Here is a 27,298-nt window from a genome sequence, read left to right as displayed (position 1 = left end):
TTTATTTAACTGTTTATAGATTTAATTTAAACTGTTTTAATTATATTTGATTGAAAAAGCACTACGGCTTTCTTGTTTTTAATTTACAATTTTTCACATTTTATAATAAAAAAATAATACATTATTGATACTGTCAAAGAAAAATTAGCAATAATGTACAATGCAAAAGCACTTAGATGAAAAATGTAAAATGATATTCCCTGATATAACATAAATTTTTAATTTATTTATCAAATTATTCTGGAGTTTAATAAAATAATTAACAAGTGCTTCAGAAAATTAGTAAAAAGATAAGTGAAAAATTTAACTTCATCTCTAATTTTGAAGAAATTTGGAATGTACCTTATTTAGGACCTAAGTTATGAATTACAATTGAAATTATTCATTGGAAACATCTTTCATAAAAATTATGTCCCTTAACACAGTACCCACCCTCAAAGTTTTATTTTGTACTACACATGTGTAATACGCATTATTTGCTAACTAAATAGTTTGATTTTAGTTAAATTTATATCTTATTAAGTTAGCTTATAGAGTTCAAGTAAATAAACTGTGTGTCGAGTTTTCAGGTGGTTGATTCACAAGCATCTCCTGTAAATCCTGATGTGTATAAAAGGAACTACTCGATGTTAATACTCTATAACCGCATGCTATTATATTTTAAATTATTATATATTTTTTAAATTTAAATAAATTAAGACATTTTGAGTTTTTTAAAAGTAGTGAAATTGTCAATTGTCCACAAAACAGTAAATTTCACTAATACGTTAGATTAAATTTGTATGTTAATAAACAAATAAATTAAATTCAGTTTTCGTCATCTGATTGCAAAAAATCTGTAGTACTGTCAGTATTAAGTGATACAATGGTAGGCTCAATTTTTTTTTCTATTATATTATCCAATTCCCAATAATTTGTTTCAATAATACCCGTTATATGTTTTATACAGTCTTTCCATTCCTCCTGACCTGTTTTATTGAAGGATTTTAAGCTTAAATTTTTAACATCAAATATTTTAAAAACAGTATTTTCTGACGCTATGCAACTTTTGAATTGTATCCAAATTAACTCAATCAGGTTGAGTAGCTTTACCACTGGATCTTGTTAACTCATCAATTTTATATACATTAAAATTACTTTTAATATGTGAAACCCTTTGCCTTCATATTTTCATTATTTTAAGTTCTATTTTTTAAAAATCACTCCTTTTGAACTAAATCACATTTTGATATCATTCTTTTTCCAAGATACGGCTGGAATTCTTTCCCTTTTACATGGATGATAATGAGCGTTGTCTAAGAAAATAACTCAATTACCTCCCTGAGGAGGTAATACATTGCCCATTTCTCAATAAATAAAATTTGTGTACTTTTTTACGAATTTTTTTTTTAACAAAATCGTCAACTTTTTCTTCAATTGATCTGTGGAGCTTTGTTTTTTTTAGGAAACCGTAAATCATTAATAGATTCATATTCACAGATCACATTTTACACTAAAGCTGCACAACTTTCACTTATGTTAACAGTTCATTAATGACATCTGAAATCAATGTTGTTGGATTACTCTGTAATTTGCTTTTGTAAGCATTTAAAATGATGTATTTTTCCACATGACTTAAGGACTTTTTTGCTGCCTTTTTTTTGGAGCCAATATCAGTAATCGTGCACTATTATCAGTTGAATTGATATCAGACATGGTGTCAAAATAATGATATAACTCAAGTTGTCCAGAAACAAATCTAGGAATACATATATTCACGTTCTAGTAAAGTTAAAAAAATTTGCATTATATTAACTTTAAATAACATTACAGTAAATAAATAACACAAACACAAAAACTATACATGAGAACAAAAGAGTGATCGTACGAAAAGATCAAGGATTTTAATAGAATTGAGAGGAGATAATGTTATATGAAGGAAAGTAGTTACATCGACTACTATATGACAAATTAATTATACGGACATTATACATGAGTAATGAATATAGTGTTGTATATAGATACAGCTTTTTTGTGAGTTGGCACTGACACAAGGAATGTGACTCAGCAGAATCATGACTAACTCATTCACACAAAGGCAAAATTTGTTTATTCTTCACTGTATAAGCTAACTACTATTATCAGTATTACAGTATAGTTACTATTATCACTATTACAGTATAGTTAGGAATAAGGTTTGATTTTTTTTGTTTAAAGTTGAGTATAAGTCTTGAACTGCAATTTCACCTGATAAATGACGGTACATTACTGTGAAATTTATATACGAGGGTAAATCAGATATAAACGGGGTTTTATTTTTAAAAAAGGTTTGTTTATTGAAAAATAAAAGGCAAATATAATTCACTTTTCTACATAGTTTCCTGCTTTAAAAATACATTTTTCACAGTGAGAAGGAAGGTTTTTTATCGCAGCATTGTAGAATGAAGCAGGTTGTGTCAGCAGCCAATTGTGCATGAATCTCTCCACACCCTTGTCATCTACAAATCGTTGCCCTCCTAGAGCTTCTTTAAGTGCGCAAACAAATGAAAATCGCAGGGCGATACGTCCAGGCTGTAGGGAGGATGATCAAGTTGAGTCCAGTGCACTTCTAGTTTTCAGGCTATTAGAGCTGCAGTATGGGACCTGGTGTTATCGTGGAGGAGGATGGCTTCTCGAATCAGGTAGTCTCATCTTTTGTGGCAATATGCAGCTCTCACCTCGTTCAACAGCTTGCAGTAATAAGTAGCATTGATTGTGTGTCGCTCATGCAAAAAATCAATGAGAAAAACGCCTCCCCTCGCTTCAGTTCAGGTCGAAAAAAAACGGTTGCCAGCTGACAGTAGAGTCTTAGCTTTCACTGGGGCTACCTCCCATTTTCTCTGCCACACCATACTGGCTTGTTTCGACTGGGGAGTGTAGTGGTGGACCTATGTTTCATCACAAGTGATGATCCGACTCAAAAATGCATCACCTTCTTTCACAAACCTTGCTGTAAGCCTCTGACAGACCTCCAAACGTCTCAATTTCTAATCTGCAGTCAAAAGGCAAGGGACCCATCTGGCACACACTTTACGAAACTGTAGGTCATTTGTGACGATTGCTTGACAGCTCCCATAACTTATTCTGACCTGTTCTGCAATTTTGAATACTCTCACCCACCAATCATCTTCAAGAATGTCTTGAACTGTGCGAATGTTTTCGTCTGTAATGCTGGTCCGAGGATGGCAATCATGTTCCTGATTTTCCACATGTTCTCGTCCTTCCTTAAACTCTTTTATGTCAGGCAAACACATGAGTCCTTGAAAATGTTTGGTCCCCGAACTGTGCAGTCAACCTCTGGAAAATTTTCATCACGAACTTCTTCACGACAAAAAATTTTATAATTATGCGTTATGCAGTGGAGGGGTGCACCTGCTGCTCCGACATCGTGAGCGTTACTGACCAACTGGTTGGGAGTGTGGAATGGTTGGCTCTCTTCAATCCTAATGACCCCACTCAGGCATACTATAGAAGCGCACGCCCAGTTCTACCAACCATAGACACTCGGGAACAAAAATCCTGTTCATATTTGATTTACCCTCATATTACTTATAAACCTACCTAAACCTAATTAAATTCAATTAGATTTCACTTAAACTAAGTTATTTATTCTGTAAATAATATATACTAAACTACATAACATAATAATCTACATAACAAAACCCACACCTTAAGTCCTACTTAAGTATTAAGTAAATCTAATCTAATTTCTCTGAAATCAAATTACTTAGTCCGAAAATAATGTATATTACATTTATACAGTCCTAAATTACAAAAGTTTTGGTGAGGGTACTACGTAACTTACAAGCAATGTAACCTGGGCGAAAGACAATTCTGACAAATAATTTCAATTGTAACTTAGATCCTAAATAAGGTATATCACAAATATTATCAAAATCAGAGGCGAATCCATGATGGTATATAATTACAATTTTGTTTTACATTTACCAAAATTGTTCAGCAATATAAATAATGATTTATAAATCAAATAATAAATTATATTAGTAGCAAAATAATCAGATAACCAACCAACTTATTTTTTTTTTAATCAAACATGAATGAGAAAAAATTATAGACACATTTCATTAACTTCATTTGAACTAAAGTAGTGCAATCAGAACCATAAAAATAACACGCTTGAACAAAAAGTGGGCACTATTTAAAGGAAATTGTTCTCCTAAAAGGAATTATTTTGGTAAAATATTTATCAAATTTACAAATTTATTCAAGCATAACCATCAACAAATGGTTTATGAATAGAGTAAGTTGTTCAAGTTTGTACAATATTTTAAAAGAAAAGCACTAAACTGCATGTTGATAGTATAAAATCAATCTCAATTTAGTAAAAAGAAATGTCACTCTCAGACTGTGATCACATACGAAAAAGATTATACCAAATGATTTTACGACTATTATTAATGTAGCAATAGTAAAATGTATTAAAACCACAATTATATTTTTTTTATTATTAAAACTACAATCAAAAAAATAATATAACGATTTAAGGATATAAAAGGCGCTTCTAAATTGGTAAATTCTGATCTATCCTTTTAATATGAAGAAATCAATTTAAAAACAACAGGGGATTCCTCAAATGGTAAATAAAATATATTATTATGTTTGTAGGGATAAGCCATTGTAAAGTTATAATATTAACTTCAATTTATCAAGTTATAATAATACTGTTAAATGGTTATAAAAATCTGTTAAGTTTTTCCTCCTTCCAGTTTTTCAAACTTTTGAGAGGATGAAAATTAACTTTATATTCAAAAATCTACTTACGAAAACTAAAATCATTTCATTTCACGCAGTAAAGAGTGTAAAAATCATAAATTTATTTCAACTTCCAACATTAATTATTTCATTGTATGAGTAGTACTTTTATGGCTTTGGATGAACAACCCCATTTTCTCTTTTCTCCTGAGATTAGTTTTGCATCTCTGGTGAGAGCACAACAATTTTAAATGTTACTGCCAACCCCATAATGTGTTTGCATATAAATTTTTTGTACAATGGTGGACAGTCACATGTACTGCTACAATTTCTCCTATATAACTACACGGGGTGAAATGTCTACACAAGTTATATCAGAATATATTTTAAGTGCGAGAATCACACTTAAAATATTATATTAACTGAAGCTATTGTTTGGTTAATTGGATCACCTCCTAGGCACATTTTTTAACTCAAAAGTCATGTGAGCATAACTGTCCAAATCATACTTATGTAAGAGTGACTATAGTTTACATATTAAACGGGCCTAATATATAGCCTATCTATTAATACTACTAAGCATAGTTCAGTTTTGAATGAACAAAATAAAATATGATATCAATTTAAAACCAGGAAGTGAAAATAAAATCGACAAATAAAAATATTTTATTTTGGTGTTAGTAATAACTGATCAATCATAATTTATACTTAGCTAAGCAATATATACTAGATACTTTGCACATAGCAAAATGATAAAATCATACTTAACAAAATTTACTAAAATGCACAATTAAATTTCATTAAATAAAAAATCAGATGTCATTAAATAAAACCCCGATGGGATGTCCGAGTTCGGACGAGCTAGGGAGGACAGACTGCGCTGCCATGAAACCCTGAGATGACTGTGTTAAGCTTTTTAGCGTGGGCTGGTCGTCTTGGGAGAGTTAAAAAAAACAGAACAAAAAGATTAATAGTTCAATGCATACCTTTCTGAAAAGACTGATTGTCTGAGTTTGTATCTAAAGACTGTTGTAATCGTCCTGGAAAGAATTCACTCGAAGAACCAAGTTGATGAAATGGTCGAGCAGAACTGCTGATAAAAAACTCACCATCATCTGTTGTCATTTCTTAAACATCCAAAAAAATAATAGTTTGGTTGTATTATTTACAGTCCACAAGAATAAATAAGAATTTTTCTTACATAAAGCAAAACTGAAAAAATTTCAAAGCTGTATGTACAATCGTTATTAATCATAAATTATAATGTCTATTTCTTCATTTTTATCAAACTGATTTTAAAGGTTTTGGTGATACTTAAAAGCTCTTCTTGAGTAGAATTGAAAAGTCTAAAAGTTCCATTTCCTTGGAAAATTTCTAAGAAAAATTCCTTCTTAAGTCTTTAACCATAAGAGATATCGACTTGAGGCTTTTTCTAATTGATTCAGCGACTAGAAAACTGGAGAGAAATAATGTCAAAATGTAATTCCTTAAACTTTGTCACAGGGTTTCTTTAAAAGTTTGGAGAACTATTTGCAATATGATTTACCGCAAAGTATTCAGTCTATTTATTTTTTATTCAGTCTAATTTTTATAATATTTTTTTCTTGTAAGCTGACTTGTATTGTCGTTCCACCAATTAAATTATGCAATCAGTCGTTGCAATGGAAATTGTTTATTCAGGTGTGTTTTTTTCTATATAATACTTAATCACGCTATGAAAAATTGCCATCCCTAATTATTCAAGAAGTGGTAAATAACTGGAATGAATATTCAGCTTTTATTATAGAAGTCCCCACTTACTGGCTATCCATAAAGAATTTCTCAGATTATTTAAATTTTATGTCTATGAATGGTGAATATGCTGATAAAGTGGAAATTGTGGCAGCAGCAAAATTTTTCCCACAATTTCAGTTTCAAATTTTTAATAAGAATTTAGATTTAAAAAACAATTAGGAATGGTGTTACAGTATGTAATTTAAGTTTGTCAGGCCACTGAGATGAGGGACATTATGACATCTTGGTTCTTAATGGTGATGGGATCTTCTGTTCCCATGGTAGATTGATTTTTGGGCATCCATAAAAACAACGAAAATGGAAAACAGTGTCAGGTTGTTGTGAATTAATGGAAAATTGCAACAAAGTAAAACAAAGCAGAGATAAAAAAATGAAAATGTTATCAACCACAAAACTCTAAACAACAGAAGAAAATGAAGTAGGTTACACTCATGTGGTGCTCTTAATCAGATCTATCAGTTTTGCACAGTAAAACATTTTATTGGAGAAATATCTTCTGACAGAACGTATTCTACATATTGCTCCAAAGGAGCAATTAAACTGGACGTCATCTGTACTTCAACAACTTATGAAGTATATACATGACCATTTCAAAAACTTTATGCAAAAATATACGTTCAATAAATAGTTCACAGGCATTTGCTTCAAAGGTAGCAAAAATGAATCCTCCACCAAGTTATGGGTTTTATTGTTTTAGAATTAATGGAGCAATATATCACCGTGCTGGAATACTGCACCATGATAATGGTGAGCAGCGCAAATATGCTCATTTATATGTATTTGATCCTGATGAGGCTGCAGTCCAAAGAATTAAAATTACAGAATATAGTTGATGCAAAGAAAGCCAGTTACAAATACTGAGTACGTTTATGATACAAAATAATCTGTTTGTAGATATGTGAAAAATGCTGTTGAAGTTGAACAAGAGAGTATTTTATATGCTTATAAGAATAATGCATGCATTCCCATCTAATGTGCTGTTATTAAACATTGCAAAAATGATTAAAGGAAATATAATGCATTATGAGCTAATAAGGTTGCCATTTTATTCAAAAACATTGATGACACCTCTGCACTGTGACTTCTTTATGAAAGGTGGTAAATGTACTACGGGATTTTCAAAGTCTTTCCAAAACAAACAAAGATGGTATCCTTTATACGGTTGAAGAAACAATGGTAAAATCTCAACTGCAGGTAGTACTACTGACAACTGGACTGTATCTTACAATCCATATCTCTTACTAAAATATAACTGTCACATTAATGTCAAGATATGTGTGAGTGTGAAAAGTGTCAAGTACCTTTTCAAATACGTATAAAAAGGATACAATTGAGCAAATATCTGTACTGAGAAAAATATGAGGTATGATCAAATACATTCCAGTTATGTACGTGCAACAGAAGCAATGTGGTGAATATGGCTATGATATGCATCAGCAATCACATACTATTGTTAGGTAACAGGTTCATCTTCCTGATGAGCAAAACATTGTTTTCTATCCATATAATTTAAACAAAGATCCCAGCACAATAAATCAAAGTGATAAAATATCTACAACATGGTTCAAGTTAAATATGAACAATAAAGCTGTACTATCCACTTCACATAGTGAAACAGCAAAACATCCGAAAAAAGGGATAGCATCCTTGTAAACATGGTGGAAATAATGTAATAGGAAGAATGCATTCAGTCAAACTTGGCTCTGATCTTAAAAGGTATTGTTTCAGGCTAATGCTGCTCCATGTATCTGGAGCTAAACGTGTTTAAGACCTAAGAAGAGTCAATGACATTCTATACAATAGTTTCCAAGAAACTGCAATGCAAATGGGTTTACTAAAAAATTATGAAATCTGGGAAAAGACCTTAGATGAGATTGTAATTTGTAGCACGACAACTAAGGGAGTTATTTGCATACATTCTTACTTTTGCATCACTACTACCAAATGCAAAACAACTGTTTGAAAAATATGAACACCATTTTTCAGAAGATTTTGCAAATAGACATAAAAATGGTCATACCCTAATTGTGAACAATGCAAGCACAGGTCTCTCAATGCTTTTGTACAGGGTGTCCCATATAAAACGCAAACCAACCTTATATTGGTAGGTATTGAAATAATAAAAAGGCATGTGTAAATGTAAATGTAATTTTTATTAGTACCATCCATTACCTTACATTTAGAGTAAATGTTGGAAGTGGCCGCCATCTTCTTGAATACATTCTTCTTCAATTCTTTTTACAGCATTTCTTGCAACTTTTTTCAAAGTTTGTAGCTGGATATTTAATACAGCTTGTTTAATATTGACTTTCAATTGTTCAAGTGTTTGTGGTTTGTTGCTGTAGGCTTTTTCTTTGAGGTAACCCCGTAGAAAAAAATCCGCCGTAGTCAAATCTGGAGATCTTGGTGGCCACAAGCCTCGACCGATAACACGATTACCAAAGAATTCCTCGACGAAATCAGAAGTTGAACCTGATGCAATGCCTGATGCAATGTCGCACCGTCATGTTGTAGCCAGCAGTGTCTGTCTTCCTCTTCCAAGAGTGCGATGAACTGAAATAAAATATCCTGATATCGTTCTGCATTAATGGTGTACTCGAAAAAAATAGCACGATTATTTTCTTCCGCGATATCGCACACCACACGCCCAACTTCTGCGGGTGTAATTGTTTTTTGTAATAAACATGGGGATTTTCAGCACTTCAAATTCTACTGTTTTGGCTGTTTACGTAGGAATCCAAATGAAACCGTGCTTCATCTGTGAAAAATAACGAATCCATAACATTAATTCCCTCATGCAGAAATCGATGGAACCATTGACAATATTGTAGCCGTTTTTCTTTGTCGGGCTCAAGAAGTCGATGAACCGCTTGAATGCGATAAGGTCGTAATTGTAATTGTTTGGTCGCCCGATGAACAGATTTAGACAAATTAATTTCAGCAGACAAAGTCTGATCGATTTATTTGGCGAGGCAAGTAATCAGTCTTTGATTTCAGCGACTGTATCTGTATTCAACACTGACGCAGATCTTTTGTGTTCCTTGTTATTAACAGAACCAGTCTCTCTAAATTTTGCAACTTACCTTAATACTGATGTTTTCTTAGGAGCTGGTTTATCTGGGTACTTATGGCGAAACAAATCTTGCACTGCAACCACTGATTTCGTACTGAAGTACGACTCAACAATGAAAACACGTTCATCTAGTGAAAACACCATCTTGTCTCTAGCAATACACTGAATGTTATGACTGCATTGTTGTTACTATCGGTAGTGTTCTACTGCGTCGCCAAATAAATACTGCGTCGTCGTCTGTTGGACGAGTCCATTTCAGTAACGAGTAGGGGAGTAAGCTTGACTTTTGAAATTTCATGGATGAGTGATTGATGGGTTGCGTTTTATATGGGACACTCTGTATAATATCTCATAAACTCCTAACACTTAATTTGATAACGCCTCAAAAAATAAGAAAAAGCTTCCCAAATGGCAAGTAAACTAAATCCAGAACAAAAAGTAGCATTTGAAACTATTATGTTGGAAACCACCAATCAAAAACTTCCACAGACATTTTTTTCCTTGATTGTATCAGAGGCATTGGAAAAACTTACTTATACAAAACTCTTCTTAATACTATTTGTGGTGAACAAACTTTTGCTTTATGCAATGCATCAACAAGAATAGCTGTTAATCTACTAGAAGGTAGAAAAGCATATTTAAATTATTTCAAATTAGTATCAACTTTAACTGAAACCTCCATTTCAAATTTTGATGCAGAATTTATTCGATCAAGTAAAGCCATAATTTGGGATGAAGCTACAATGGCTTCCGATTTCGCTTTAACTGCAAGTGATAAGAGACTACTGAAAGAAATTATGGAAAATCAGAAACTTTTGAGGGTAAGGTAATTTTACTTGGAGGAGATTTTAAGCAATTCCTGTTTTCAAACATAGTAACAGAACAAAAACAGTTGAAGTGAACATTAAATTCCGTCAAGTGTGAGAAAAATTTTAAATCTTGTGCTTAAAAATAATATTCACTCAGTTGATCCCACTTTCAGCGAGTAGCTGTTATCAGCTTGGCGGTAAAAATGAAACAACTGATGGTTTACCAGAAGAAATCATAGAATTACCTTCATCTATTTTATTTGATGAGATGGAAATATAGCAAAAGAGGTATTTCCTCTTTTGCTTAAAAAAGTTTAAGAAAAATTGTTAAAAAAGTTAAAGATTAAAAAAGTTTCAGATTGTCATGTAATTGCTAAACAAGCTATTCTTTGTCCCAAAAATTCAGACATAGACAAATTAAATGAGAATATTCTAAATCTTTAAGAAGAAGAAGCAAATATTTGAGTTCCGACTCCATTAATTCTGATGGTGGAGAAGATACTGAAGAGTATTATCCATCAAATTTCTACATGCACAAACTCCTTCAGGAATACCTGTTCATAAATTGAGATTAAAGGTAGGAGCTGTCATCATGCTTTTGAAAAAAATTAATATAGAATGTGATCTGGGCAATGAAACAAGGCTAATAGTCAAAGAAATAAAACCAAATTTGATTATTAGAGAAGTAATAACTGGTTCGTCATCAGGCGAAATGATTTTCATTCTCCGAATTGATCTTGCACCTATTAATACCAACCTTCTCTTTATATTAAAAAGACGACAGTTTCGTGTAAAACTTGCATTTGCAATAACAATCAATAAATCACAGGGTCAAACACTAGAAAAAGTAGATAATTTACCTTCCCAAACCAATATTTGGCCATAGACAGCTATATGTTGGATAGTCAAAAGTGCAAAGATTTGATGATGTAAAAACTTCAAATCATCCAAGGGCCAGAGTAAGGCAAGTTACCTCCAGATTCAGAAAAAATATTTACAAAAAAATATTGTTTATAAAAAAATGTTTCTAGTCCATCTAAATTTCAGCATATTAAGAGTGCAGATACAAGTTAATGAGTAATGTAAGGATTTAAATTAGGAAATAACAGTATGTGAAACATCTTCAGAGATGGGAAGGACTATTTTAAAACTGAACTGACTATTTTTAAAACTGAAACTAAAAGAATTGAACTTTTAGGAAAACCAGTCGCCACTTGCACGTTATGCATCTTCTATCAAAGAAAATGACATGTATAATGTAGGTTATGAGCGAAATATATGATGTGTATTCTAGCGGTCGTATTTTTTCTTGCAACAGGATTTATTGCTAGTGTTATGATATTTACATAACTTTATTTATTTTACGTGTTTTACTTACGTGCAAGATCATAATCAAAGCCACTCAACCTGTAGATATCAACATCTGAGTTCTGTGAGTTATTACCAGCAGTCTTACTTTTACTTCTATTATACAAACTTTCTTCAGAATCAGTATCAACAACTTCATTATCTAACTCACAATCTCCAAGTTCCCAATCTATAATATTAAAAAAAAATGTTGTAGACATTTTTTAATTTCTGGATGAGAAATATATTATTTAATTCAAAATATTTTGGTAAAGAATTTATCCCAGAACTAATTTTTTAAATACATAATTTGCTATGCAAAACCATAATAGGAACCTTATTACATGTAGGAAGAAAGGCATAATTTTTTCTGGTAGGCAGTTAGCCAATAATTCAGTCAAATAGTAAAATTCTGCAGCTACTGGACAAAAAACAAGAGTTCCCAGGTAAGGTTTATGCAGCCATCACTCATCAAATTGCAATATGAGTACCTATATAGGACCCTGTATCCTTTTTATTAACCAAGTAAAGTCTGATCTATACTTATTGAACTTTAGGAAATTGTAATGGGATTAAAATGGAAAAGGCGGAGATGATGAGAAAGAAGGATCTAGCCAAAGTGAAACCACAACACAACTCAATTCCACACAGTTAATAACCCCATCTAGAGGATAACTTAAGGGTTCTCAAAGAAGCAGCTGCTTATTCTGACCACAATTAGGAATCGTTTTTGCCCAAAATGGGAATAACATGTAACTGATGAAATAATTTAGGAAGCTCTAAACCAGGCTTCTCCAACTTACAGCTTGCGAGACGCATGCGACCCAACAAAAAATCATAAATTTACAAACCTTTTGAGACTGCAACTAAAAATAATATTAATAATTCTACAAATACAATTTTAACATACTGTTAATTTATAAGGGATGGATTTTTGAATTTAACACCTTCTTTAGCAGTGAGAAATTCATAAAATCATTCTCAAATAATTGTATTTATTTAAAATCATTCCCCATGTGAGAAGTTACTTCACGATTCATAAATGATGCATAAATAATAAATGGTGTGCTAGCACTTTATGATGCAATCAAAGTCTCTCAATGTGTGCCATAAAAATACGACTTTCTATGTGCAACTGTAAATAGTCAAGCTGAGGAAAAGTGCAGACATTACGAGTACTTCTTACAATTTGGTAAGTAAAATGCAGTGATAACTGATATATTTCTTACTACTTACTTATGTACATGATAAAGAATTTTAGTTATTTACAAGACATATGCTTACATGTATGATAAATAGTTATCTTTATTTAATTTCTAAACTTTGCTTTCTAATTTTCAACCTATTTTTTTTTTTAATTCCAGGATGGCTTCCACAGTATCTCAAAAGAAAACTTCTTGTATTAAAAAACTGATAGAAGACTGGTCAATGAAAAGTAGACACGACTATTTTTTTTTCTCAAGAAAAATACTAAGGCAATCTGCTTAATTTGTAGGAAAATTTGTGCCACTTTCCAAAGGCTACAATTTGAAAATGTATTACGTGCAAAAATATTGTACAAAATTTAAGTGTATCAATTTGTTGTAAATACATAACAGAACTGAATAAAAATTTATCATCTCAACATAGCTTTTTAAAAAAAAATCAAACTGACATTATTGTAAAAACTAATTATGCACTTTAAACCTTACAGTAAAAAAAATGCTGAAAGTAAATTTATTAAGCAAATATGGAAAGCATGGCAGATATAATTTATAATTTTCTCTTATAAAAAAGGAAATTTTAAAAAAATCAGTTTGTTCCCCAGAATATGGCCAGGCTAACTGATGAAGTAGGAAAATCTACCGAAAAGGGTATGAAGAGAGTATAGCTGCTAATTTTATGCTTTGGTGATAGACAAAAGTACTGATGCTATTAATACAGCTCAATTGGCAATTTTTATTACAGCTATTAGTGATCAAATATAATTACTGAAGAAATGGCTTCTTTAATGTCATTAAAAGACACAAATAAAACAAGAAATTTATATGAAGCAGTGAAAAACACATTAAAGCAATTTTATTTATCCATTATGAATATATCTGGTGTAGCTACTGATAAAGCTCAAGTGATGATTGGTAAAATAGATGGACTTGTAAAATCAATAAAGACAATTCAATGAAACAAATCAATGAAAAAAAAATTCATTGAATGAAACAATGAATGCAATTGCCTCCCAAAATTTACACATGATGAAATATCACTGCATAATACATCAAGAAAATTTATGCGCAAAAGCTTTAAAGATGAATAACATTATGCAGATTGTCATCAAGGCTGTAAATTTCAGAAGAACAGGAGACTGAATCATCGCCCATTCCGTGAAATCATGGATGCTGACCATGGGGACATCATTAACTTTTTGGAAGTGTATTCCTCATTTCACAATTATGTCACTGTTATTTGGACCTACATCTATAAATAGCTATTTTCAAGGATGAAATACACAAAGAATAAATTTAGAACTAAAACATCTGATGATCAAGAAAAATGCCAATTTAAAATTCTTACTTTTTTAAAATATTGATCAAATTAAATTATTTTATATAATTTGTAGATAATAAACAAGGAATCCATTTATATAAAAATAGTGCATAGTTCAAGTAAAGTATTCAAGATAGTCATACCCACAAAACTGATAAAACATAGTGCTTGATATTAGGGATCAATTTTGAAACCCACACTATGAAATAAATACAATTAGCAGCTTTTTTTATTAATTATTGTGTTATTCATATTATTTTTGATAAGTTACGTAATAAATCTAAGATAGATATTAAATATTTATAAATCATTAAAATACCCAACTCTTAAAATAAATTAGACGTGGACAGAATAATCCCACAGATATGAATTAGTATAACAAAATTATTTTCCTGTAGATATACAGGGCCATTGTTCACAAAATATACAAATTTTATTGTCCAGATGAATCAAACTTACTAAAAGATGATTTTTCATTTCATGCAAAACTACATTTACACAGAGAATTGAAAACAGAACACAAGTGGATTTACCCACTAAAGCAGCACATCAGACAATCAAAATCCGAGTATCATAATAAAAACAGAAACATTTTATAAATTAGCGATATAATTTTTGTTTAATACTAATAGAAGATAATGTACTGATATAAATTGATTCAGATTTTTAAACACTGAAAAAAAAGGTTAAAAAAAGTAATAAATATTATTATACTATATCACAAATTAATTTTATGAAATAAAAAATAAATACCAGCAAAACAATCAAAATTTTGAGGATCAGTAGTCTGCCATGATCTTCTTGTAGGCGACTCAATATCATCATCTTCACTTTCACTAGGTTCACGTGGATACTCGTAAACACAATGATACTTCTGTTTCTTGAAGCAAACTCGTTTTAATGAATCCTTTAAAAATGAATCGTAAAGATACATACATTAATATACAATTCATTTAAAACTGAATGACAATTGTTTTTTTAGTCACAAAAATAATTATAATTGGCAAGTCCTATATTTTTCCATAGTTGAACATTAGGAGGCAAGGAAGAGGTTAGCCTGAAATGAAGTTCCAAAATTACATGTACATATCTCTTTCATTCATCAAATAGTGACAGCAAGAATCAGAGTAAGTTCAAGCATCAGGCTAGATAGGCTGTGGCAAGTAATTTTTGCTTGCCAATAAATATTTCCTTTTGCATAACAATTTGGTAATGTTGCAACCAGTTGAGTGATGAACTGGCATGTTATGATTAAAAATTCAAATAAGTGTGAAAGTTACAGCTACTGTTACTGAATCAAATTACAGAAAAAAATTGTAATAATATAATTAAATGTGTGGAATGCTAAGAGCAGGCCTAAGCACTTTATAAAACAATGATATGTGTTTAATGCTTAATTTAGCAAAACAGAAGCTTGAAAAAATGGCAAATATGGACACATTAAAAGGAAAATATTATGACAATGATAAAAGTAGCAACTTCCATTTTTACAGTTTCTATGTTGAGTACTGCTTACTTTTATTAGCTTCATTCTTTTATCACTTGCTGACAGGTTTCGGAACCATTCCATTGTAAAACTTATTGTACTTGTACTTTTAAATTTCTGTTAATCTTTATATAATGTTTATCAACACCCCTTCCTATATTTGATGTCATGCCTTATCTGGATTTCTTGTTTATTTGTTATCAGTGGTTATACTTACCTTTTAATTTTATTTATCTATTTCCTGTTTTCAATAAATTGAGGTTCTTGAAAAGGACATCCTCTTGATAGTTGATCTGTTCATTTATGAACATTTTATTGTTACTTTTTAATTTAAAGATTTCTAGATTTTCTAACATGTTCATTCTTTTTCCTTTAACACATTTGTGAATTAATCTCATTGATTCTTCCATTTTCATTGGGATATATCCTTTGCTACTTCCTTTTATGCTACTATTTTAAATATTTTTTAGCGTATTATTTGTATTTATAGCCATTTTTATATTATATTTATTGAAGAATTGTTTAAGTGGGTAAATTTTTCTCCCAGTAAATGTTTAATTTACTCCGTTTAAAGATTTCTTTATCGTTTATTGTTTTTATTTCATTTAACTTATTTCAAATTTTATTCATTTTTCTGATAATTTTTTTTTATACCTGTTAATTTCTGCGATTTGAAAAAAATAGTGTGACTCTTTTTTATATGCTGATTTTTTTAATGATAAATTATGTAGTCTATCTACCATGTATCTAAAGGCCGCTAATTTATGCTCCATGGGTGATTCGAATGTAAGTTATGATGTTATTTGAATATGTTTATTTTTTTTATATTTCAAAATCTAGATTATTATTATTCATTTTTATTGTTAGATCTAAAAATTAATAGTTGTGTCTTTCTATTTTTCCACAGTATATTTAATGTTATAATGGAATATGTTAATTTCTTCCAAAATCTTTACTTCATTATTATTTATTACTTTTTTAATTACTAATAGAGTGCCATCCACATACCAAATATATTCTAAACATCTGTATTTTTTCATATCTGGTATATTCTCTTCTTCCCTATTCTGTAGGAACACTTTGCTAATTATAGCTGATAATGGGTTACCCATGCATAGTCCATCCTAATCCAGTTTTATAATTCATATATTTATCTGTTTTAAAAATAATAACAATTTTTTTAAAAATAACCAAATGAAACAAAAGACCTTTGAATAAAATAATATTTTTATTAATTTTATCTACATTGTTTTATAGTGAAAAATAATTGTAATATTTATACTATATTGGTCTGCAGTGAGACAGTAAATGAACATTCATTAGTCGTTCAGGGATTAGAACTGAATATCACCCCACTGTAACTCAAAAGAATATTTGATGGCATTTAATAGACACTTTTAAAAGGTAGTAAGTTGCCTGCTGTGCGAATCTACTACATTCTCACTTTAAGATGCAGAACATTAGTTGCTACAAGAAAGTCAGTCTAGATATCTTCTTGATAATCTCCCTCAAAATCTCAGAACATTCATTGTTATCTGCTTTGGGCGCGATATGATTGCATTTACATCCAACACTCAGTACTTAACAGGGTTTAACTTCCTACACTACCTTATTCAACTACAATACCTAAAAGATCACAACCGACTTGATTATCAAAGAATAGCAAAACAATATCCTGTATTTTAGCTATTATATATTTTAATAAAGCACTCCAACTTACCTCAATTAACATAGTCTTTTTAGGTTAAATATTCCCTTCCTCTACCCTCCCATTTTCTTTACCTTGGAAAGTTAGCAAAGAATCTCGTCAATCATTACCCTGACTCCAATTGTTGCACCATGCTTCCACCTTTTAAAAGCCAGCAGGAGCAGTTAAACTTCTTTACTAGGGCTTATAAGGCAGTAACAGAAAATATTATAATGACACATATTGTTTATATCAGTGATTCCCAAACTGTGTGCCACGGCACCCCGGGGAGCTGTGGCCTCTTCACAGAGGCGCCGTGAAATATTGTAAAAGCTTCATAATTAATTGAACCAAGACATTTATAATCATTAATTTAATGTTAATAATGTAAAAAAATAATGAAGATACACAAGTTTCATTTATTTTTATCTCTTACTTACGAGTAGTCATACTTTTACTTAGAGTAGGGCACCATGGAAAGATTTTAATTAAAAAAGGGTGCCACAACTCAGAAAGGGCAGCGTGACTTGGAAAAGTTTGGGAACCACTGGTTTATATACGTAAATGGAACAAATTTAGGCTTTATTTATATTTAATATTGTATAAAAACTTATTAATACTGATTGTGTGACATTTTAAGTATGTCAGCAATTTATTAAAAATGACAAGAGAGCAGATAATAAAACCTTTTTTCCTATCTCAAAGAACTGTTGCATAAGAAAAATATTTATGATGTCTGGTTTTATAGAGGTGGATATTGTAATTTTATTTTAAGAATAAGTAAGTGATTTTTTTAAGTAAGTGGTTAGTTGAAATTGGTCGGATCATTCCACTAAAACTTATTTATTGTCTAATAAGCAGAAACAGAAATACTACTATTATCATTAAGAGAAGCCATTTGCTATATACTTGATATATCATTTGCTATTTACTTGAATAGCAATGGTATATTTACTTGAGAAGCATATTGCAATGGTTTTTATCCAATTTAAAGTTAGGTAGTTGTAATCCATCGTATAATCTATTTTTCTTGACTCCCAACAAATAATTTCTTAATCCTGTTAAGTACTGAACATTGGCTGTAAATACAATCATATAATGTCCAAAGAGTATAACAACGAATGGTCTGAGATTTTGAGGTCGATCATCAAGAAGATAAGTTGGACTAACTTTCTTGCAGCAACCAATGTTCTACATCTTGAATGAGAATGTAGATTTGCACAGCATAGCAACTTAGTACTGGTGATAGTCTTATGTTAAATAATAAAGAAACATTAAAATTTTTTCTTTATTATTCTAAGATACAACAAACAATTAAATGTTATTTTTCATTAAAAACATTCATATAATGTATATTGTATAATATAATATTTGTATATAATATTATACAATGTAATATTATTTTTTTTAAATCAATCCTGTACTATATACAATATATTCTTTTATTTTATTTTATTAGATCAACCAAAGTACAGAATATATAGAGTAGGATGACTTATGTTATTTCACTATATATGCAGGAGTGTTTTCGTAATTTGCACGCATCATCAGCTGCATTACATATTCATATCAAATTACATTACAAATTTCATAGGATATAATAACTTATCATGCATTTATTTATTTTATTTAAAATTTAAAACCTTTAATCTTTTTATTTTAAGAATTTTAACGTTTATTCATTTAAATTAAAAATTAAAACAAAATTTAAAATATGAAAAATGAATTAAAAATTAATATAAAAATTAAATTGTAAAGATTTTTACAAATGTATGATGTCAAGGCATAAAATCAAAAATTAAAACTAAAATCAAATAAAAATAAATTTAAGTAAATCAATTACGTATGTTGTCCATTTAACTGAACTTACTTTACTATACTCAATTAATTATTGAAAAATTATTTTTTAATTTTAATTTTAATTGGATTTTATGTCTTGACGTCATATTTTTATATATGAAAAAATTTTTACACTTAATTTAATTTTTAATGTTAATTTTAATTAATTTTTCATACTTTAAATTTTGTTTTAATTTAACTGAATAAAAGTTTAAATTCTTAAAATAAAAAGATTAAAGGTTTTCAATTTTAAGCAAAATTTTAAATAAAATGAATAAATGCATACGTTATTATATTTTATAAAGTTTGTAATGTAATTGTTTTAAAGTACATAATGAATATTATGTAATGCAGCTGATGATGCAAGTAGATCGTGAAAGAGCTCCTTCATATATATAGTGGAATAAGGTAAGTCATCCTAATTTATTTATTCTGTTTTTTGGTTGATCTAACAAAATAAATATTATTATTATTATATTGTATACACACATACACAGACACATATATATATATATATATATATATATATATATATATATATATACACACATATTCATATAATGGATTTATTATTGTTAAGATATGACAACAATTAAAATGTTATTTTTCATTAACAACATTCATAGAATATATAGTTATTATGAATGTTATATCATTTTTACAATATTTAAAATAACATTTTAATTGTTTATTTAAAAATTCTTCTTTATTATTGTAAGATATGGCATTAACCAGTAGTAAGTTACTCAGGTGATTTTATAGCAACTAATTTTTGCAATAGTCAAATTATGATTATTTCTTATAAATACAAACTGTATTTTTATGAGAATTCTTAATAAAAAAAAAGTCATTCCATACTCCCATGTACAAGTTGTAAGGTTAAGTAGCAAATTAATCATAAATAAAAAATAAGCATTAAAATTATGTTTATTTTCTGTTGTTTTAAATATTATAGCGTTTACTGCACAACTGATAATATTAATGAAAAACACACTACCAAGTAAATATTAGCAAAATTACACATGCTGTCTGATGGATTATTTAAGGCTGACTTGTTCACATATTCATTAATGATTTACATGCAAAAAAAAATATCTTTCTTAGGGACAGAGCAGCAGATTTGGTCCTACCTTAAAGGTTTAACTGTTTTCAACTATAAATTTGTCAGTTTGGTTTACTTCTTCTAATTTCTCAATTTATACTACACTGCAGGGCATTTTATACATAAAATTACCTGTTTTTTATCAGGAGTGCGTAATGCAGACTTAGATGGTGTTGCTCCATGATCCCATGTTGAAGGAATAAATTCAGTTGCACTAGCACTGCTAGAATCATCAGCTATTTCATCTTCATCTTCTTCATCAATACATTCCATTCCTTTATCATGTACATCATCCTGAGGCTGCAATTAATAATATATATTACCAAAAACCATTTTCAAGATTGAAATCAGTTTTAGCTATTAATTAATTATTACACATAGTTTGATAAGTTTAACAGTTTTGTAAGTTTACGGAAATTATTGAAATAAATTAAAAATAAAAAGCTAAGTTTGCAGTAATATATTTAAAACTGAAATATCTATTTAAATATCATTCAAATATGGAACTACGATAAATCAAAAAATATACTACTTATACACGTGATACTAAAAATGATATTGCATAACATTTTTTTCAAATGAAAAATACACAGAATCATAAAAATCAAAAATAATAATAATAAAATGGAGAAAGATGATAACACAATAGTTAAACAGAATGATCAAGATAATAAATAATAATAAGTAGAATAAATATTAGAAGTAAGATATTTTTTATTATAAGAAATGAGAGATTCTGAAAGAACAAACAAAAATATTACACCAAAAGTTCTGGAAAAAAACAGAAAAGGAAAAAACAAAGTTAAACAACACACATTCATATACTGTGCATTAATTACAGAGTTTTAATAATTCATACCATCTATCTATGAGATTCTTTTATATTTACTTATCACCACTAAACTGATGACTTTTTTTTTGTCTTCAGTCATTTGACTGGTTTGATGCAGCTCTCCAAGATTCCCTATCTAGTGCTAGTCGTTTCATTTCAGTATACCCTCTACATCCTACATCCCTAACAATTTGTTTTACATATTCCAAACGTGGCCTGCCTACACAATTTTTCCTTCTACCTGTCCTTCCAATATTAAAGCGATTATTCCAGGATGCCTTAGTATGTGGCCTATAAGTCTGTCTCTTCTTTTAACTATAGTTTTCCAAATGCTTCTTTCTTCATCTATTTGCCGCAATACCGCTTCATTTGTCACTTTATCCACCCATCTGATTTTTAACATTCTCCTATAGCACCACATTTCAAAAGCCTCTAATCTTTTCTTCTCAGATACTCCGATCGTCCAAGTTTCACTTCCATATAAAGCGACACTCCAAACATACATTTTCAAAAATCTTTTCCTGACATTTAAATTAATTTTTGATGTAAACAAATTATATTTCTTACTGAAGGCTCGTTTAGCTTGTGCTATTCGGCATTTTATATCGCTCCTGCTTCGTCCATCTTTAGTAATTCTACTTCCCAAATAACAAAATTCTTCTACCTGCATAATCTTTTCTCCTCCTATTTTCACATTCAGTGGTCAATCTTTGTTATTTCTACTACATTTCATTACTTTTGTTTTGTTCTTGTTTATTTTCATGTGATAGTTCTTGCGTAGGACTTCATCTATGCCATTCATTGTTTGTTCTAAATCCTTTTTACTCTCGGCTAGAATTACTATATCATCAGCAAATCGTAGCATCTTTATCTTTTCACCTTGTACTGTTACTCCGAATCTAAATTGTTCTTTAACATCATTAACTGCTAGTTCCATGTAAAGATTAAAAAGTAACGGAGATAGGGAACATCCTTGTCGGACTCCCTTTCTTATTACGGCTTCTTTCTTATGTTCTTCAATTGTTACTGTTGCTGTTTAGTTCCTGTACATGTTAGCAATTGTTCTTCTATCTCTGTATTTGAACCCTAATTTTTTTAAAATGCTGAACATTTTATTCCAGTCTATGTTATCGAATGCCTTTTCTAGGTCTATAAACGCCAAGTATGTTGGTTTGTTTTTCTTTAATCTTCCTTCTACTATTAATCTGAGGCCTAAAATTGCTTCCCTTGTCCCTATACTTTTCCTGAAACCAAATTGGTCTTCTCCTAACACTTCCTCCACTCTCCTCTCAATTCTTCTGTATAGAAGAATCTTTGTATATTCTATACAAACTGATGACTACGGCATTTAATTTATGTTTTTGTATTACTGTTTCAAATAAAAAAAGGCCACTACCTGAATTAATAATTTAACAGTGGTTCTTTGATTCTTCACTAGGCAAGAAGCCATGTTACCTCAAACTTGATTATTGGAGAGTTTTAAATGTGTTGGGAGCAGCAAAAAAAAAAAGTTTTTTTGTGTTTATTTTGAACTTTTCAATAAGCATTCAGCTTTCTAAGGCTTTTCAGATTATCAATAAGAATTGACTTTATCACTTAGTACTGTTATTGTTTTCTCTTTTTTTTATAATGTTCCAGTACTGACTGTTAACTGCTGAGAACTGAATTTTGACCTTTTTCCTGATAGGGCTGTGGATGTTTCCAATCTATACTCAGTTGGTATTATTTGGCTCAAAATAGTCGGCCCATTTATTGTCACCAGTGATGATTTTGTCCAAAAAAAAGCATCTTCATTATCATAGCAAACTAAATTTTGTTAAGTTGACATATGTCCAAGTAAATTTGTTTGTATAACATTGCGAATTGTTAGAACTTACTTTGCACAAATTGTATGAAAGTTCTATCTACTGTGATAATTTCATAGGCAAAACCATAGCTAATTTGTAGATCATTTCCCATTTCATCAATAGTTTTTCAGAACCATGACACATATGTGCTCAATGTTGTCTTCAATTGAAACCATAGATAGGCATCTGGCCGGCCTTCGTGGTGCAACTGGTAGTGTCTCGGCCTTACATCGGGAGGTCCCGAGTTCAAATTCCAGTCAGGCATGGCATTTTCACACACTACAAAATTGCAATTTCATCTCTCATCCTCTGAAGCAATACCTAACGGTAGTCCTGGAGGCTAAAAAAAAAGGAAAAATATGGGCATTGGCCTCTTTTCATGCCTAACACTTGTGCACACCATTTTTCAATACATTCATAAATACTGCATTGTTTTAAAATGCTGTTTCTGTATTATGCTAAAGTTCTTTGATAAATTTCATCTTCTGACACTCCTTCAGGCCACAAAAAATAGATGCTCTCTTCAAAAAATGCTGCTCTTCTTTGGTACAAACTGAAAGTGGAGCAGCCACGGTTAAAGTTAAGATTCCAGTTATATAATTGATTTATCAATTTCAAATCTATGCAGAAATGTTAACTCAGAAATAATAAATAATAGTAACTGCATGTGAAAATGGCAGCGTTGCCAGTAGAAACACAAATACAAATACAATGCAGGTATACTGACTCACCCTAGTACATACGATGAAGTAACTCTGTTGATGCAGATAGATTCTCTCCTTATGGTACATGTTTTGCTTTTTTGCTGGCATCATGGTAAGTATAATCAACCTACTGTATCATAGAAAATACTTTTTTTGAATGTAAAAGAACATTCTTTCTAAATATGCAATAAAAAAATACTGTTGGTAATTTATAAAGGCCAAAATTTTAAATTGATATGTTAAAATTTAAATAGAAATGTTTTGATTTTATTATCAGATGCAGAATTTTATATTTATCAAAAGTTTCTTGTCTGATGTGATTTTAAACGTCCCTACAAAATAGAAAATTTTAATGTATTCCTAAAATTATTAAACAGGTTGTCAACTGAAATATTAGCAAGTTTTAATGTAAAAAGGTAGAACAACTGAATTTCATTGAAACCAACCACTGAAATTTGTCGTTTAAAATAGTATAAAAATGAGATATGTCAAATAAACTTATCTCAATAATGGCTTAAAAATACTAAAAAAATTAGGTTTCTGTTTTTATCTATCTTTTTTACTAACCATAAAATTACTAAATTATTTTGAAACTTTACAGAAATATCAAATCACATAATCAAATATCTGTAAGTGGAAGGGTGGAACCAAATATAATAGTACTTATATTACATTGCTTAGATTGATTTCTGCAATGAGTGTGGTATATTTTTATAAAAGCAAAAGGAAATAATATTTTCTTATTTAAATTGATACAAGAAACCAGAAGGCAATTAAAACATAGCATAACATAACAAAAAAAAAGGGGTAGAAAATTATCAAACTGTCCAACTTCTATTAGCTTGAGATACTACAATATAATAATCTGTTACTTAACATTATATTGAGTACAAGAATATTAATCTTGAAAAATTAAAGTGATCTATAAGATTTTTATAAATTAAAATATAATAATTTAAATTGTTAAATTTTTCTTAAACTATTAAATTTTTGGTTTGTTAAATTTTTCTTAGAGCGCATTAATTTTTAGCCGAATATTTACATAGGAGTGGTAATATGTTTAACTGTTTTGTATGAATGTCTGTTCTCTTCTGTAATTCACAAATCCAACCCATTACAACCAACGTTTGGATAGTAACAGGTCTTCGGTGTGCAATTAACATAGGCTCTCTTAGTCTTAACAAAAAAGTAAAAGGGGGCACTACACTGGGGGAATAAGTTTAAAAAACTATGCTATTTTCAAATTTTAATGATTGTAATCCCCCATAAAATCATAAAAAGAAACACTTTTTGCTTCTAAAAAAATGTTGATTTTTTTCTAATAATTTATCATTCTCTAGATATACGAGGACTGTTCAAAGAATAACCGAACATTTTTAATTATACACCAATGAAGATATTTAGTGACGTGTGGTAAGCAGCATTGTGTTCTGCATAACCTCCTCCATAACCATATGTTCTTGGATTGTTTATATTATTGTAATTTGAGTACAATGTGTTTATCAGTAGCGACTTTTGTAATGTGTGATTTTCAGGAGTAGTGATACAAAGTAAAATTTTAAGTGAAATTGGGAAAAATTTTCACAGAAACGTTTCAACTTTTAAAACAAGCTTACATAGATGATGCTCTCGGTCTTACGTAATGTTACAAATGCTTTTCACGATTTAAAAGTGGTTGTTAGTCAACTGATGATGACCCTCGACCAGGAAGGAATCGACTTCAACTGATGATACCTGCGTTCAAAAAATCAACGATCTGGTGCATACAAATCAGATTGATTGTCAGAGAACTTGGAGAAGAGGTTAGCATCTTGATTGGATCATGCCATGATATTTTGACTGAAAAATTACTGTGCATTGAGTTACAGCAAAGTTTGTTCCTCGTTTGATGACCAAACAGCAGAAAGTATATTGCATGGACATTTGTCAGCAACTTCTTAAACAAGTCAATGACAATGAAAAATTTGTGCAAAGGATCATAATGGGGAACAAAAGCTGGATTTATGGCTACAACATTCAGACAAAAGCTCAAACATTACAATGGATTGGCAAAGGATCTTCATGCCCCAAAAAGTAGGTCAGTCTCGATCCAATGTCAAAGTGATGTTCTCTGTTTTTTAAATTTTAATGGAATTGTGCATTTTGAATTACTGCCTAAAGGTGAAATAGTGAATCGTGCATACTATCAAGGCGTTTTGGTTACATGAAAAAATCTGTAAAGAGACCAGAGCTGTGATGAGGACAACTCATGGATCATGAAGGGATCCTTCACCACGACAATGCGCCTTGCACACACTGCTTTGTCGTTTCATCAGTTTTTTGCCAAAAATCAGATGACTGTCCTCCCTCAGCCTCCCTACTCACCAGAACTGGATCCTTGCGATTTTTCTTATTTTCAAAATTAAAGTCAGTGATGAAAGAATATTGTTTTGATACTATTGATGACATTAAGGCAACTTCATCATGGACCTTTCAAATGAAATTAAGAGCCATTTCAAATAAAGCTATCCAGGACTGCTTCGCAAAGTGTAAACACCGGAAAAGTGTATGAATAAGGGGAGGGAAGTACTTTGAAGGGAACAAGGACCAATAATCTGTAAAATTAATAATAAAGATTTAAAAAAATAAAGTTTGGGTTATTTTCTGAACAGACCTGGCAAGTGAAAAATACGATATCTGTATGGATATTAAAATGAATGGTAAAGTTATGGAAACAACAAAAATGGCTAAATATAATAATTATTAAAAAATAATAAACCTGAATATACACATCCACCTAGAATAATTATGAAAAACAAACAAAAAATCATTAAACAAGTTTTTCTTTCTTTTCTTACAGGCATTTTTTCAGGACACAGTTAAGTTAGTCAATACTGTGAAATTTAATATTACTTCTATATCGTATGTTGTAATCAGGTGCCTGTGTAGGGATATATATGATAGTGACTTTAATGGCCTCCACTTTCTTAAGACTAAGAGAGACCCAAATACAGCATAAAATGTAAAAGTAATATTAAATGTCATAATGCTGACTAACTTACCATATCCTGAAAAAATGCTTGTAAGAAAAGAAGTTTAACAATTTTTTGTCTGTTTTTCATAATTATTCTAGGTGGATGTATACAATTAGTAGTTGGGTGTTTTGTTTTTTAATAATTATTTTATTCTCCTTCTGTCCTATTTTTTTCTGGTATTCTTTTTTACTTCATCCACAAGAGCCATTACATAATAAAATATTTTTCTAAACTTCATTCTACCCAAACGTCCTCCTCTTTTATGTTTAAGTTTTGATGTTTCTCTTTCATTGCTTACATATCCTGTTTGACTCTTTAGTTTCCAAAAGTTTTTCAAAAAATCCTATTATTTAGTTTGACTATTTAGTTTATTGGTTTCATTTAGATCATGGTCCACAGAATTTTAATATTCTTTTTCTAATTGCGGTTTATAAATTTTCTTGGCTTTTATAAATTTCTTTATTTGATTTCAGTCAGTACCTTTCTTCTGTTTTCTGAGACTGCAGATTC

The 27,298-nt window shown here is 30.0% G+C and overlaps 1 protein-coding gene across 3 annotated transcripts in view; it reads right to left on the bottom strand.

Annotated features, from left to right (window-relative positions):
• The window catches only part of LOC142330294 (uncharacterized), a 298,879-nt gene that overhangs the window by 14,281 nt on the left and 257,300 nt on the right, over window positions 1-27,298 (bottom strand). For 2 of the 3 annotated variants that reach the window (XM_075375505.1, XM_075375506.1), the window contains 4 exons: window positions 20,524-20,691; window positions 15,031-15,184; window positions 11,786-11,944; window positions 5,718-5,858 (listed from right to left, as the gene is read on the bottom strand). In XM_075375505.1, coding sequence (XP_075231620.1) covers window positions 5,718-5,858; window positions 11,786-11,944; window positions 15,031-15,184; window positions 20,524-20,691 — 622 coding nt within the window. The remainder of the gene's footprint in view (window positions 1-5,717; window positions 5,859-11,785; window positions 11,945-15,030; window positions 15,185-20,523; window positions 20,692-27,298) is intronic. The other variant, XM_075375507.1, reaches the window with a different exon arrangement.

Source organism: Lycorma delicatula, chromosome 9 (assembly GCF_047948215.1).
Source record: "Lycorma delicatula isolate Av1 chromosome 9, ASM4794821v1, whole genome shotgun sequence".
Taxonomy (NCBI): Eukaryota; Metazoa; Arthropoda; class Insecta; order Hemiptera; family Fulgoridae; genus Lycorma; species Lycorma delicatula.
The sequence above is the reverse complement of the archived record's forward strand: the minus strand, read 5'-3'. Positions and strand labels throughout refer to the sequence as shown.